This window comes from Aulonocara stuartgranti, assembly GCF_965226115.1.
Source record: "Aulonocara stuartgranti genome assembly, chromosome: 15".
NCBI classification, from domain to species: Eukaryota; Metazoa; Chordata; class Actinopteri; order Cichliformes; family Cichlidae; genus Aulonocara; species Aulonocara stuartgranti.
The window spans coordinates 16,415,968-16,432,361 of NC_138951.1; the positions used below are offsets into that span (position 1 = coordinate 16,415,968).

The 16,394-nt window shown below is 38.3% G+C and overlaps 1 protein-coding gene across 3 annotated transcripts in view; it reads left to right on the top strand.

Moving 5' to 3' along the window:
• Nucleotides 1-16,394, top strand: part of lama2 (laminin, alpha 2) — a 233,467-nt gene that overhangs the window by 99,432 nt on the left and 117,641 nt on the right. For all 3 annotated transcript variants that reach the window (XM_082506113.1, XM_082506112.1, XM_082506111.1), the window contains exons 15-17: nucleotides 10,368-10,472; nucleotides 13,437-13,648; nucleotides 14,083-14,194. In XM_082506113.1, the coding sequence (XP_082362239.1) occupies nucleotides 10,368-10,472; nucleotides 13,437-13,648; nucleotides 14,083-14,194 (429 nt within the window). The remainder of the gene's footprint in view (nucleotides 1-10,367; nucleotides 10,473-13,436; nucleotides 13,649-14,082; nucleotides 14,195-16,394) is intronic.

Here is a 16,394-nt window from a genome sequence, read left to right on the forward strand (position 1 = left end):
TTCAAGAAACCAGTTTGAGATGATTTGAGCTTTGTGACATGGTGCAGGAAGCAACCATTGGATAATGGCTGCACTGTGGTCATAAAGGAATGGACATGGTCAGCAATAATACTCAAGTGGGCTGTGGTGTTTAAACAATGCTCAGATGGTATTAAGGCAGGGGTGTCAAACTCAAATACACAGTGGGCCAAAATTCAAAACTGGAACAAAGTCACGGGCTAACGTTAATATTTATTGAAAAAAAAATCTTCCTCCAGATATAAGAATGAATCTTTTCTTATGGACTCAAATAAGTTTTGCTGAAAAACTGAATATGGAACAAGCAAAGCTTAATACTAAACAATATATATATTAGCTGTATAATACCAGTAGGCCAGCTCTAATAGTAATTTGGTATGGCTTCGCGGGCCAGAGTTTGACACCTATGTCTTAAGGGAACCAGCGTGCCAATAAAATATCCCCCACTCCCTTACGCCATCACCACTAGGGGGTGACTGTGGTTCAGGAGGTAGAGTAGAGATAAGAGAGATTTGATGTTGTTTACACAAAGCTGTTTACAGTCTTATATTGTCCGATTTTGATGGGCTTGTGCAAATTGTAGCCTCTGTTTCTTGTTCTTAGGCGACAGGAGTCGCAATTGGTGTGATGTTCTAGGTGCTCTTCTGCTACTGTAGCCCTTTTGCTTCAAGATTCAATGTGTTTGGCATTCAGAGATGCTCTTCTACCTTGCTTGTAACAAGTAGCTACTTTAGCGTAACTGTTGCTGACCTATCAGCTAAAAGCAGTCTAGCTGTTCTCCTCCGATCTGTGGCATCAGCAAGGCATTTTCATCACTGGATATTTTCGTTTATCAGACCATCCTCTTTAAACCCTAGAGATGGTTGTGTGGGAAAATCCCAGTAGAGCAGAAGTTTCTGAAATACTCAGACCAGCCTGTCTGGCACAATCAACGATGTCATCAAAAAGAATCTGTTATAATGTTGAACATTTTAACATGAGGATTAAGTGTGGCCCGTTAACTTCACATTGGCTTCATTTCTTGTTTGCACAGTTGGTCTTAAAATCAAATTTTCTTTTGTTCGGATGGTGCTTCAGGCCTTAGACTTTCTTTAAGCTCAACAACCATAGCAGAACAAAAACAGTGATATGTAATATGGGCCACACTGTAGTAATACATATGATAGTAATTTAATAATTATGAGAAAAAGCCATTTGAGAAGTCTTCAGGATGTGAACTTTAAAACAAAAACTTTAAAACAAACACGAAAGCTGGTATACCCACCATGCCTTATACCATATGTAAAGGTGAACATTTTTTGGGCTCTAAAATAACAAAAACTCATGAATTTTGATTAGATCTGATGTGGAGGGAAAAAGCTAAGTTATTATAAACTTGAGTGAAAACATAAAAAGACTTGCTGGAGAAAGAACTTTGACACGACACTTATATTGAATCCATAAGTCTTTCAAATGTTAAATCCAAAACTGTTACCTTGTAGAAAGTAAAACTTCCAAATCTGATACATCGCAAAATGATGGAGTTGATTTTAAGGAGTCAGCAAGCTGCAGAAGAACACAACAATAATTGATTGGCTCTAAGAGACCGGGGGCAACAGAGTGAGCTGCTCTGTGTCATCTTCCTGAATGAGATATGCATACAGATTTACAGTATATGTAACCTTCTCTGGAGTAATAATTATTCTGTCATAGTCCTGCACACAACCACTTAAGAATTCAACAATGTTGCTTCCCCCTTTTGTTTTTCCAAGTGCCAAAGGCATATGTTAGTGTCTGTGCATCACTTAGCAGCTTATAAAACTTCATGGAAAGGAATGTTATTTGAACCACATATACAAGAATACGGAGACACCGGTCAGCTGTCTTTCAGAGGTTGTTTGTGCTTTTTCTTAGGAATTTTGATGTGCTGATTTTGACGTGCTGAACCCAAATATGACATTTTAAACCTGTTTACATGGTTTAGATTATCTTATGTCTTGTCTTTATGTGTGTTTCATGTGATTAACATTTCTTTATTTCTTTATGTACCAAACAATAGCCTTGTAAAAAAAAAAGGTATGGAACAAAAAAATATCTGTGAGTTCACGAAGTTGTTGTGTAGAAAAGGGGGGGGGGAAATTGATGTCTAACGTCCATTACCTCAGCTATTAGGCTACTTAACTCCGATGGGGTAATTTTGATTCATTTTTCTTTGATTTTTCATTTTTCAACATATGTCCTTATTATTCTGTTTATTTATCTATTTCATTCTTAATTTAGTTTTTCTTTGACCTTATTGTTTGTCGATCTGCGCCTTGACACACAGTAGTGTTATGCGTTAAGTTGTGTGAATTTGATTGCGTCACTAGGTTGTGTGGGTAAGCTACAAAGTTGACCCCACAAACGTGTCCTTGTTTGGGATTAACAAAGTTTTCTTAACCTGAATGTGAATAAGAAACTGGATATATGTAGTGACAATATATGTATTAGAAAAAAACTGCAGGGTTATTCCACCTAAAAAAGCCCCTACTGAAAATATTTAGAGCTGTGCAAGTCATGTAGACGTGTTGCCTGCATGTCTTTCTATGAATGTCTCCACAACCTTTTGCACTTTGTGACTCACAGCACTCTCAACGGCATATCAGGAAAGGAAGTGAAAACTATCACTTGTGTATTGCATTATAGACTTTCTACTGCAAGGAAGGTCAAACCCAAAGTCACAGTAGAAGTCAAAAAGTCAAATAGAGATAATAATATCATATATAAGGCAAAACAAAAGCTATTGATTAGAAAATTGTCTAAAATTTGATGTAGAGTGACCCTAGGGTAGATTTCAATAGAATTATATACTTTTTGTTTTTTTTAGAAACAGAGGAAATGTTGTCCACTTTTTACAGCTGGAGGCTGTGTGCATCTGTTATATAAAGGTCATTGCCTGTAGCCATGCACAGTGTGAGGTATGTCTAGGGATCTAACCTCTTGCCACAAACATCAACTTTAGGTAGAAAAGTGAAAAGACCATATTAAGTTATTGCCTATAATGCCAAACTGAACTCGAGGCCAAATACATTGCAGAGAACCTCAAAGAACCCGATAATAAGCCCGGCTCATTCCTGTGTGCTATTACTGAGTCAGGGTGCAACGGACTGACCCCCAATTAAAGAATGCTGCAAACAACACAGGAGGACCTCCAGGCCAGTACCTGGACCTCTGTAGCATGCACAGCTGCCAAAACATTCTCACAGTCCTGGGAAACTGCAAGTGATCATACAGCCAAGCACAGAAAAAGTAAAGTATCAGGGTGAGCACTGTCTGAAGCAAGTGCTTCCACAATCCAGAGCACAAACACCTTCTAAAATTGTCTTTACCTTGTAAAAGTGATCAGAAAAATAAGACCTAAGAAAGGTAATCACGCAGAATGGTTACTGAAGTACAATCCAATAATCACCTGGTAGCAAACTGCAATAGACACAATGTCTTGTCCAACATCTATCTATCTATCTATCTATCTATCTATCTATCTATCTATCTATCTATCTATCTATCTATCTATCTATCTATCTATCTATCTATCTATCTATCTATCTATCTATCTACCTACCTACCTACCTACCTACCTACCTACCTACCTACCTACCTACCTACCTATGTTCTGTGTGCCATGTGTTTGTCATTTTAGAGACGTTTGTTTTCCAAGGCTTTTGTTACAATCTGGTTTTCATTTCCTAAAGGGTGATTTCCTTTGTCCCCCTCCTCATCCTCCCCGTCTCTTTTTTTCCCCTGCCCAATCTCCTGAAGAGAGCATCTGTTGCCACTGTCTGCTTTTGTATTCGCAAAATTGACAGAAAGCAGGCGCACATTTCTGTGAAGAAGCTGGCATGTGGTACGTACAAAAGAAAGTTACATGCTAATTGCATGTCATTACTCCCCGCACACAGTAATTTCTTTGATTGTGGTTACTGTACTTTTCTTCTTCAAAGTAGTGATGGTGCTGATTCTTACCTCTAAATTCTCCATGAATGTCCACAGCGTTTGAGATCAAAAGTCGCTAAAAGTAATAGAAAATGTTTAAAATTGACATGTGTATGTTTATTTGTAATGTGAGAAAATAAATAGACATATAGGAATCATCATACAAATCATTGTAAATTGTTGCTCTTGTGGTTTAGTCAGATTTCTGGGTTTTTGGTAACTAAATACTATTTGGATTAATTATATTCTATATAACTGCATCTGATTAGGCAACTGCCACCATCAGTCCTGTGCAAAAATGGGTGTACTTACCTTACAGTAGATCCATACTATTCTTGCCTAAGCTAACGCCAAAATCAGTCCATTTGACTAGTGGGATCACTATGCACAGTGCAATGCACCGGATTCTCGAGTGCTGTTCAGTTGGACCACTGCTTCCTCAACAGCTGCTGCCAAAGAAATGTTTTGTATTAAGTAATTAGGAAATCTCTAAGGCACGCGAGAGGACACAGTGTGACTGAAGCACAAACTGCAAAATTTTGTGGTTCAGGCACCAACTTAACCACAAAGTGCAAAATGATTAACATCTTTGTTGCCTGCACAGGTGCTTTTGAAAAGCTTGTGTGCATCAAAGAGAGAAATGATATGAGAGTAAGAGAGACAAAACTAAACATATTCATGCTTGGACGTTTAAGCACAGAGTGAGTGCAAGCCAACAGGCAAGTGTAATGAGGGAACAAAAGTGCCTGGATGCAGTACAGAGCCTTGACTGAGTACAGCTTAAGTCTGGGCTTTGGGTGGGCCTGTCAAGGACTTGTTGATTGTTTGCTTTGGTTTACTTTTGTGCACATTTAAAGGTGAACTGTCGCCCTATAGCTTCAGGTCGCTGCCCTCCTGAGCAGGTATTCTCCAATGACTTTTCTATATTTGGATGAAGTCATCCTTCCCTCAGTTCTGACTAGTTTCCTGGTCCCTGCTGTTGAGAAGCACCCCAGAGAATCTTTATCCTTATGCTCTCAGGGTGTCCTTAAATGCCTTTTGAGAAACACCAAGTGGGCTGCCATGTACCTCTAACTTCTGAATCTCTGTTACCATGACTGCTGGGGTCCTGGTCACCTCCCACATGGACCTTCTTGCTCAGTTTGGCAGCAGCGCCAGCTCTATGAAAATTCCTGGAGGGGGTCTTCTTTCTTTTGCAATTACCGACTCCTCTGTGCTACTGGGAACATTCAAAGCAAAGGTTTTGAACCCTTGCTCCCCACAATTTTAGCATCTAAGTCTACAGCAAGGTTCTTTGGATTTCTGAGGCTGAGGTTTTATCCTGAAGTACAGCGCGAATTTTCCTTTCACAGAGCCATGCATATATGAGGGTTTGTCCCTATCATACCTCTGAGTCCATCAGAGTTCTACATACTTGCTAAGGGTTATTAAAGCCAATAACATCTGGCTAGAATTTGAACTTTTACAGTAAAAGCTGAACGATTAGTAAAATTAGACAATCAGTTTCAGATTTTTAAGGCATTTGCTGTGTTTCTCATGTTCTTTTCATTTTGTCATCATACTCGTCTGAGTGCAGATTGATGGGAAATGTCAATTCTATTTATTTCACAAATCATAAAAATACAGTTTGTCATTTCTCTACATACATACATATACACATTAGCACCCAATGTAACATGAGTAGCATATATCTTTTAACAACTATCAATGACTAATTTGATGTAGTGTTTTATAAAAGTGTGTATAAGGAACAAACTCAGCTAAATTTGAATAATTTTATGTGGATATGAGAAAACAGGTGTTGTTAAGCAGATATCTCTTTAGGAAAGATGCCTTCGCCTTTTTCTGCAAAACTCGCAAAGAAGTCAAGCTGTAGCACAAATCCAACTCTTTTTGGACAACAACAGTATCCTAAAATTGGAATGGACTAACCCTTAAATTATAATACTCGACTAGGCTACTTATGATTATGGAAAAGCCCTATCCATCTTACATCAGGGCTCTGCTGAGAACCTTGGAGGAGGACTGAGGTCAAACGTGACTCATATGTTGAAGTCACCCAACTTACAGTGACTCATCCTTACACCTCTTCTCCGTGCCAAACCCAAACCCACTGCTTGGCACAACGCCAAACTTTACTCTTCTCATTTTCTATATTTTATCCACTTTATTTTTAATTAAACTGATAAACAGGGGCATTATTACCAGTTTCCCCTCCTTCATGAACAGCAGCATGCACACCTTCCCATTTCATCATGTTTAGTTTAGTATGCTCCCTTTTTTTTCACAGTAACTACTCCTGTTTTGATATGAAACTACTTTATCCCTTCTCTCAAATAGTATTGAAGTGAGCTGAATGGCTTGTATGATACTCATATAGCCGTGGCTGTGACAAAGGGTTTCACTCTAATGAAGATTGTGTCAGCTTCTTGATTAGGGTTTTAACAGTGAGGATTATGTCTTGTTCTTCTTATTCTGACCACTAATACAGTTAATAACAGGCTTATCAAGCTCACAAGGGATCTCACTGATGTCTTTTGCAGCTGTGTGTGTGCGTGTGTTTCTGAGTGTTTATTGTTCCTTCGTTTCCACTACACATGATTCTCCTCTCCCTCCCCGTATGTCTCTCTCCTGCTGTGCTGTTCTGTTGGCCTTTTTTTCTCTCTCCTGTATTGTGTTTCTGTATTTCAACTCCCCCCTAGGGTAGAGATGGGTCATCAGGTTGCCATGACAAAAGCTTTGATTGTTGCCCAGGTTGAGTGGACGGCATCAGAGAAATGAGTTTTTCTGAGAAATGTCAATAATTTCAAAGGAAGTAAATTGCAAAATACAGGAGTCCTAACTGGATGGAGAATCAGAGTGAAAAAGCTTTTCTGTTAGTTTTCAGGTCATATCCTGCTGAATGCTTAGTGAACACAACAAACAGAAACAGGTAAAAAAAAAAGTATAGTACATGCAAATCCACTTTTTATAGCTCTTTGCACAACTGGAGTAGTAAGTTGAAGCACTTACAGATCTGTGCAACTTTCTTGTGTTTTTATCTAGATTTTATTCTATGCCAGCACTTCCTATACTGGTGAACAAAACACTATGTTGTAGTAACAGCAAATGTGAATGCCCATGAGATAGACAGTATTTGATTTTTGGTTCCATAATTCTATATGTAACCATACAGAATTACAGTACTATTTATTAGACTGACATCCAGTGTTTATGCCACAGCTAAACTAAAATAACAATATTGATTATTATAATAAAAATAATGTGTCTATGTCTCTGTAATGGCTAATCAACCAGTGTGTGTACACTCTTTACAAGTGAGCAAAATTTTATTTTATTATGCTGGGTTTTTTTTTATTATTTTCCGATTAGGATGACAAATTGTAGTTATTTTTGCAGTTATCATTCCTGAACAGAACATTTATTTTTAGCCAGTGAATGTTTTGCTCTAATAATTTCTGACTTTTCAGACAAGTCCATTGTGCTTGCTCAAATTTGGGTATATCAAAATGTAATTTTAGTTTAAAAAAAAAAACCTGACAGATTTTTTAAAATACTTGTGTTTTCTTATTTTTATGATAAGTGGTCTAATAAATTTGTTAAGCAAATGTTGTTTTCATAAGCCACAAGCTAAAAAGCCCGGGAATCAGGACCTTGTGAGACTATAATGTATTTTCAGCTCATATCTGGAGTGTTGAAAACTTTACTAATCAACATTTATACTGCAAATGAAATGTAAGATGAGAAAAAATACAAGTTATATATAATTAACCAAAATGCAGACAGAGACAGAATGTTAGGCTAAAACTGGGTTTTATTATACGAGCTGATTTCACAAAAACTAAAAGGTGTATAAGCTAAACTCACAATTTAAAAAAAAAAGTGTTGTAAACAAACTAAAGCTAAATTTAGCTTCTTCTTTTTTTGGTCGCCACTGTGGATTATCTGCCTCCATCACCCTATTTTATATACTTTTCCTCTTCACTGGTAGCTCCATATTCAACATCCTGTATCCACTATCACTCCTCTGTGCATGTCCAAACCATCTCAGGCTTGCCTTTCTATCTTTGTCTCCAAACCACTCAACACGAGCTATACTCACATCTACTCCTGTCCACTCTGGCCACTCCCACCTAAAACCTTAGTTGGAATCTTAGCATCTCCAGCTCAAACCAAAGCTAAGCACACGCAACAGTAAGGGTCAAGCAGATAATCACAAGGGCAGGAATAGAACCAAGAGAGGAAATAAATTAACAGAGGATGCTCAAGAAAAAACAATTACGAAAAAAAAAAGAACCATTAGGAACACAAACACACACAGACAAAGAAAGATGAGAAAAAAGAGGAAAGTAGAAAACAGCGGGTCAATAAAAGAGTAACAGGAATCAAGATTAAAACAAAATTCAAAACCTCGTCCATCTGCATGTTGTGTGAAGGTCTAAATCTTGCTGTTTGACTAAGTCTCACCACTAATCAGTCTATTTCCATCTGCAGCAGGCAGCTGTTTCTCATGAAAAGCCCCAACCCTAACCCTGTTACAATGATTATTTTCTTTTTTCCCTGCTTGCAAAGACTTGGGAGAACAATTTAATAAAACCAAAAACTACATGTTCTGATAGCCTAGGGTTAGAGTTAGGCTTGTGATCATGTAGTAACTGCTGATGCCTCAAAAGGTTAAAACCTATACACTGTCTAGCATCAGTGAATGATGAGACAAACCTATTGACTACTTGTTTAACACAGTGGGGGTCTCTAAATTCCCAGATATTTCCATTAAGGATAGGGTCTAGGATTGTATTTTTTCCTATATTTACCAGAAAAAAAACTATTTCTAATGCTAATGCTAATTTTCAAATGTTGTATTTATATTATCTCGTGCTTTCTCAACGTGACCAAAATGAACATGGAAATAAAATAATGCGGGTTTAAGTAAAATAAATAATTAAAAGCATGCTATGAAATTTTCACAGTAATATATGTAGTTTTGTTAATTGGTCAAAGTATGAAGTCTGTGTTGTGCTTTTTAGCAGGATCTGTGTCTCTGCTTTATCTTTTAAGTGCTGGTAGCTGTAGTGTCAACAACAAGTTCAAAAAAGTGACGAGATCATCAAAAGTTACTTTTTCCCGTCTACTTGTCTGATCATACCATTTATTACACCTGTAGTCTAGCGAGTACATTGGAAGTGGATGCGTAGCTTATCGTCCTTTTTGTTGCACTGGAATGAAATTCAGACTTTTTTCTTTTTGCATGAGAAACTAAGCATGTATGCAGTGGTCATGCTAGAGGGCTGATTAGCTAATGGAGGAGGAGGTCGGGCAGCACAAGTGTCTGATGTGTGTGGGCTGTGTGGGTTTAAACTATGATTTTACTGTCCTCTGGAGTCCAAATCAGCAAATGGAGGTAGATAGAGGATAAGTGTTATAGAATAAAATATCCACCAAGTACACCTCCAGGCACACTGGTGTGGATATATCTGTGTATGTGTGTGTGTGTGTGGTTTTTCAGTCAGTTGTGAAAACGGTGATTCCGCCTCGTGGTTTAAAAAGTGAGTGTAATGATGTAGAATGGAAGAGGTTTATAGAGGCATTAAGCCTAACTCTTCCTCCTTCACTACCTCACTCGCTCTGTCTTTCTGTCTCCAGCTCTATTTCTTCGTCTCTCTCCCCCTCATCCTCAATGTCCCCCTCTCTCTGTTTTTATGGTGGCATTATTATCTCGCTCTCCCACCCATTACTGTTCAGGTTGAAGCAGAATAATAAATTTCAGGATCATGCCGATGCAGCACTTCTCCAGCTAAAGCTCATTCTGTGGACTCGACAGAAACGCTGCACCAAAACAACTCGAGACAACAAAGATTGTAGCATGTACCTGCTTTCTTCATGTTTTCAGCATTTTAAAACTATTTTAGGGGGAAAAAGTCATTATTAGATGAAGAAGTTGTGGTGGTTTTTCTGTGTTATTGTGGGTTTGTCTATGACTTGTACTTATTTACAACTTTTCAAAATCTCTCTGACTAGATAACATTTTTTGCATTTTCTAAAAACCTCTTTCTGTGAGACTATGATTAGTTTAAAACAGTGTATTAGGCTTTTTTCCTTCCTACTAATGTACTTTGTCAACATTTTCAACATTTTTAAGTTAACCTGCCTCTACATCAGAATTTTTTCTTTGTCACTTTTTCTCTCACTACTCTGATGGTTTTTTGGTCACGTTTTGCTTTTTAATCCGTGCGCTCTATTAGCGTCAAATAAAGCAGAAACATGGACCTTTAAATCAATCTAATAGTGAGCTAAGTCTAATGAGCTACGAAGCATGGGAAATCAAAAGGTCAAAAGGTGTTGTTTTTATTACAAACTTGACTTTCTAACTTGTTTTGTCTGCCTTTGTCATTCTGCAGCTTTCAGCCTACGGTGGGAATGTCATTTTCACCGTGTCTTATACTGTAGAGCAGCAAGAACAAGTGAGCATCAGAGTCACATCAGAGCCTGACTTAATCATAGAGGTAAGTTTTTAAACAATTCACTAATTACTTGTAGCTGCGAACTTAAACTACTGTCAACATGCTACACGGTAATGGAGAGATATTAAGTCAACCAGGACTTGAGACTGGTCGGCTACCACCACCTGATAGGGAAAAATGTGTACTACCTAAGCAGTTGGCGAGTGTTTGCTGGTTGTCACCCAGTGAAACTGCAGAATAAATCTTGGTCGTTATTGGTGGTTGTTATCAGATTGCATGGAGGACACAGACTTGTCTGCAATCACTTGAAAGCTGCTTATTAACAGTCAGACTGGAAACTGAGAACATTCACACTTAAAGTGAAAGCTGTGCCTTACTGCTACAACCAGCACCTTTTGAAGACTTTGAACTCTAATACATTATTTAGTTTAATATTTCAAGTTGCGGTTTTCAATCCACAGCCACAGTAAGGGCTGAGACTGATTTCACATAGCAACAGCCATCAACCTCCAGCAACCACTTGCCAACTGGTTGGAGATTGCAAATGCCTGTGGTTGCTAGGGGAACTGCATGACTGGAGCTTTATCAATTGGTTTCCCAACAACAGCCAGAAATTTCTGCCAATGTTTGAAGAAGTGGAACTTTTTATTTAGAATAAATAAAGGACCTCTAGCAGCCACTCAGCGACCAGTAAGGGAATACACGTTTTTTCCTAGTGATCTGTGGTTTCCGGGAGTCCCCAAGTGTTCTTGATGCCTATGTGACTCTAGCCTGAAACAACATATCCATGCAATCTATATGCATGGGTTTAAATTGTGTCGTTTTTTTGTTTTACTTTTTGATTCCTATATTAAACTGTCTTGGTGCATTTGGGAGACTCCTCAGGAACAGCCATGCGGTAGAGCCCAGGAATGAGATCCAACTGAACTGACTATTTCAGTTAAAGGGGTTGACAAGGACTGCTCCCAGCACTCAGCAAATACATTATTTTTGGTGTCAGAGTAACTCAAGTGTGACTTTTTCTGTTTTTGTGTACTTGTTTTTCCGCTGTTTTCTGCGACCATGAGGACTAAATGAAGTTGCAAACAGTTAAGAAAAGACAGACAGTCACACACGCGCGCACGCAAGCAGCTGCAGCCTGAGGAGAACTGCTGAACTTAGCAATAAAAAATGCAGATATACTCTCTCGCCCCTTCTCTCCCTGTATGTGTGTATAATGAGCAGGTTGCAATATGATGTATGGCAGCAATAAGCAAAGCAGCCACACTATTAGTTAACTGTTTATATCTCTCATATCACTAAACAACATTGTGTCTGTGTATGTGTGAGAGCATGGAGTACACACAAAACAATGCACAGGTTGGTGTGTATGTGTGTCCTCTGTGCTGGAGCTGTAGAAAGGATCCAGTTACTTTGCTAGTGTTCGAAGAAGTGGGAATTCTAATTAGAATAGTTGGAAGGGCTTTCAGAAACGATCTAAAATAAACTGCAGTAAATGTGAAAGCACCTAAGTCTCACATACTGACTGCAAAGAGAAAGCGGCGTACTGTGTACGGTAGGTGAGAAAGAATGGATCAAATGGATGAAAGGGCACGGAAAGAAAGCCATAAAAGGAGGGAATGAAAAGTAAAAGAGACTTTGAATCAAATAAAGGCAGGGCAGACTGAAAAGTGAAATAAAAGATGGGAAAGAAAGAAATTGACAAAAAAAGGAAAAAGTAGTGGAAGATTGAAAGGAAGAATGGTGGGTGTGAAACAACACAAAAGGAAGTGAAAAGGAAAAAAGGAAAAGAAGAAACAAACAGTGAAGAACGGAACGTGGAAATAAACAAAAGTAAGAATGAGGAAGAAGGAAAATTGTGAGACGGATAGTCACAGACCAATGAGCTTGTGTTATTTAAAGATGTGTCAGTGAGATCGACAGACTGGGAGGAGATGGGAGGAGAAGGAGAGGAGGACAAGTGTCGGTCTTGTTGTCAACAAAAAGCCTCTCCAAATGATGACAATAATGAACCACCTACACACTGTCAGCCAGCTCTCTCCCTCTTCACTGTCTCTTTCAGCCTTTGTCTCGTTTTGTTCCCTCTTTTTCTGCCCTGCTGTTTACGCTGCATATCTGCATCGAGTTGTAATATTTTTTGTTGCTTGTTTTTGTGAAGTGCAAGAAGAAACTTGTGTGTTGTTCGCAAGAAGTCAGCATCTGAATAGATAATAATCTCTCTGTCTTTGTATGGCTCTGTGGCTTTGTTGCTTTCCGTGCCTTCCTCTCGATCCATGCCCACTCAATCAGTCCACTTTAGCACAGTTAAAGTGTGTAAATAAAGAAAGAAAAGAATGCTGTAAACACAGAAACGCAGTCTTGAGCCGCCTCTCATTTTGTTTCAGGAAAAACCTTATAAAACTTTCCCTTTGTGATCTAATTTTTAAAGTAAGAAGTGAAATGTTTGTATTAAAAAGTATTAAGAATTGAACCAACATAATGATGTTTGTCTTTTTAAGGGATTTTTTTAACTGAATTCATTTTCTTACTGGTAAATAAAAGTGAGGTGACTCTTTCATTTTGCCTCTTTGTCTCTGTCATCCTCTGATTTTGTGCATCTCTTGGCTGTGCTGCTGGTTTCACCGTCTTTATGACTCCCCCACCTCCCCCAATTCAATTAGTTTTTATTTAATGGTTTATTGGCATAGTAAGCTCTCCCTCTCTCTCACTCTCTCCCTCCATAAGTAGTTGTCACTCTGTGTTAGCCACTACATGCCATTGATCCGTTCTCAACAAGAGATAGTCAGATACCAGGCCTGGGCTCAATTTACTTTGCATTTAGTCCATTCAGTATGTCAATATAAACTGGAGCTCATTACCTAATGACACATCTTTCACTCTCACTCATTTTTTTTAGATAAGTTATAAATGCACATGTCAGTGCTGTCATAAAAGCAACAGAGGGAATGCCGATGTTTTACATTTATGAAATTAAAAGTTCAAATTGTAATTCTTTTGCTCTACCAGGGAGGAGGGATGAAGATTAATTACAAAAGGTTTGGCGAGCCTGTCTACCCATCCTCATCCAGCACCAGTCACATAGTTCTCCTGCCAGAGAACTTCCGGGTTTCAGAGACGGCACAGCCAGTTAGTCGGAGAGATTTCTTGTCTGTGCTGGCAAAAGTGACGAGTGTGATGGTGCGGGCCTCTTACAGCACAGAACGCAGCGCTGTTTACAGGTGGGTACGGAAACATGTACACATTTCGAAGTGTGCCATCATGACGTATTGATCATACACTGTAAAATAAATCATTATATTAAAATTAAGCTTGTAAAATCAGAAGTTTTTAGTCTCATTTAGCTGTAGGAAACAAAATTTTCGCTCAGAATCAAGACTCTGAGGCATCTCCTTCTTATAGCCTGTGAATATCACGGCTTTAACCTTGTGCAACCTAAACATAAAGATGGTGGTTTTATAGGTGAAGCTTATTGCTGTCTGAGAGTAAAATCTGCCTGAGAGAATGAACTCGGCTCATAAAACCTCTAAAAGACTTATCAGCAAAACTGCCCTGTTTACGCACAAGCTGTATGTTTAACTGTGAAGGCGGACAGACTCCCAGTATGCTGTATGATTTTGCTTGATATTTGTATTTCTGTGCCCTCCGTGTGCAGACTTCACTCATTTTCTATGGAGGTAGCAAATCCCGCTGCTATAGGAGAGAGGAGAGCATCAGCTGTAGAAGTGTGTTCTTGCCCTTATGGATATGGTGGAACTTCTTGTGAGGTAAATACACACCATTCATCCATTTGTGTTAACGGCTTATCCAATGGGCACATAAGGCTGGTTGGTTACATACTGTAGCACTAATGCATAGAGACAACCGTTCATACTAACATTTATACCTACAGTCAATATAGACACAAGCACATAGAACAAACAAGATGCTACCAGACAATAAAACTTATAGAAGGGATTAAAAACAAATATGACAAGAACAGAACCAAAACTATTTAACTAAATTCAATATCCAATTGGGCCAAGAGATTAGTAAAGATCTCTGCTTCAGATGGTATTGTTGCAAAATGTATCCTGAATAGAATTAGGTATATTACACATAGCTAATTATTCCATTTGTATGACAAAATAACATCCAATCCAATGTGCAAAAGGTGGATAGGTAGACTTACAAGTCTACAAGAATCAACCCCAGTTACTGGATACAGAGCCGTCTGGACATTAGGTGGAAGTCTGAAGCTTTCTGCAGAACATGAAGAAAGTTGTGGTTACCTTTAATTTCTCTGGAGAGCGTTGCTGAAAACCTGGAAGCTTGTCTCTTGTGAAAACACACATTCTTTGACAAACACTTTTTTGCTAGCCATAAGTCAAAATTTGGGGTTATTATTTTGAAATTTCAACTTTCAAATTTCAATAATAACAATACGTTGTTTTCTCAGACGTTTGAATTGCTAAGACCTAACTTTTTTAGATCATTTTAACTTATGAATGACAGTTTAGTTTTTTTTTTCTAGTTGTGGGGAAAATATTTTATAGTCTTGAGTTCATGCAGAACCGAATAAGACGTGTGAGCATCGCCTCAGCGGAGCAACATTTGTTGCACTGAAAGGGCATTGATGAAAAGATGTGGTTCAGTTTTGTGTGGCGTAACTGCATATCTTTGGACTGTAGCGCTGTGGAGTGAACCCATGCATCCACTGGGAGTACATGGAAACTCCACACAGAAAGGCTGTGGAGGCTGTAGCTGTAAGATGGCAGGTCTAACCACTGCACTGCAAACAAGCACAAATAAACAAAAAAAATCATTCAAACACAAAGAAACATTGATTAGAAAAATTTCCAGTGCAAGAAAGGATTCTTGAAAAAAAAAAAGAGTACCTATTCAAAAGATTGTAAGCCCACACTGAAATGTACGCAGTCACTTAATGATGTTGGTGTGTATTTCTATGTTAGAACATCACATGTGTACTTTTAAATGTGGCTAATGCTAACACATGTACAAGTAATCCCTGTGAGCCACAAGTAGAGCCTTCAATTTGTATCCTGCTATATTGACGTTAACTCAGGATGCATTTCCTTAAATGGTCATCAACTGAAGGCTTAGACACCCATACATACAAACAACAGTCTCTTTCTGTAAATGTTTGTGCACAGTTTTGTGTTACAGGCATTTAGTGTACTGATTCCTTGATATACTGTATGTTATGCTTGGTAATACTTGACTGCACTTCAGGTGGAATTTTAGTGCATTCGTTTTTCATAAATACATCAAAAAGAAGTGTCCTTATTCATGATAACACCTTATGTCCAAGCACATATTCCAGATGGGATTTTTACTCAAAGTGAAAAGATGTTTGTCTGTGTAGCTTTTAGTTATCCAGATCATGGTAGCTGGAATGAGCTCAGAAAGAAAGTGACTTTTTTAAGTCCCGTGAAGACTTGGTTTAAATACCTGGAACTTTCTTTAGAACTCAAGAATCCTCTTGGATGAGAGGTGAAACATCTCCACGAAACCTAAAGAAGTCCTCTCCATTTCTTTCCAGGCTCCTCAGACAGATGGTTGGAAATGTTGTGGATCAGCTTATATTATCTGGGGACTGTTTAACTAGTCTAAAACATCCAAACATATCTCAGAACATAATTTTATTCAAATTGTATTGTGATTCCTAAATTTGTCTCATGGAGATTTGAATTGCTTTATTCAAAGAAAACTGTAAACAATAACACGAAATTACCGTTTAGTCTCAGAATGCAGCTGATGCGCTGTTGTTTTAGCTGACAGCATCATGCTTTTGAAAGTCACACACAAGCGCACACGAAAAATATTCCAAGTGTTGCACTCAGAAACACACACACACTTGAGGTGCTAATTAGAGGATCACTATGTAATTACTCTACGCTACAGCAGCTTGAAGAAAGACACTCCGTCTGGCTTTCTGTATTTTCTAACTTTGTGATCTTGTGTGTT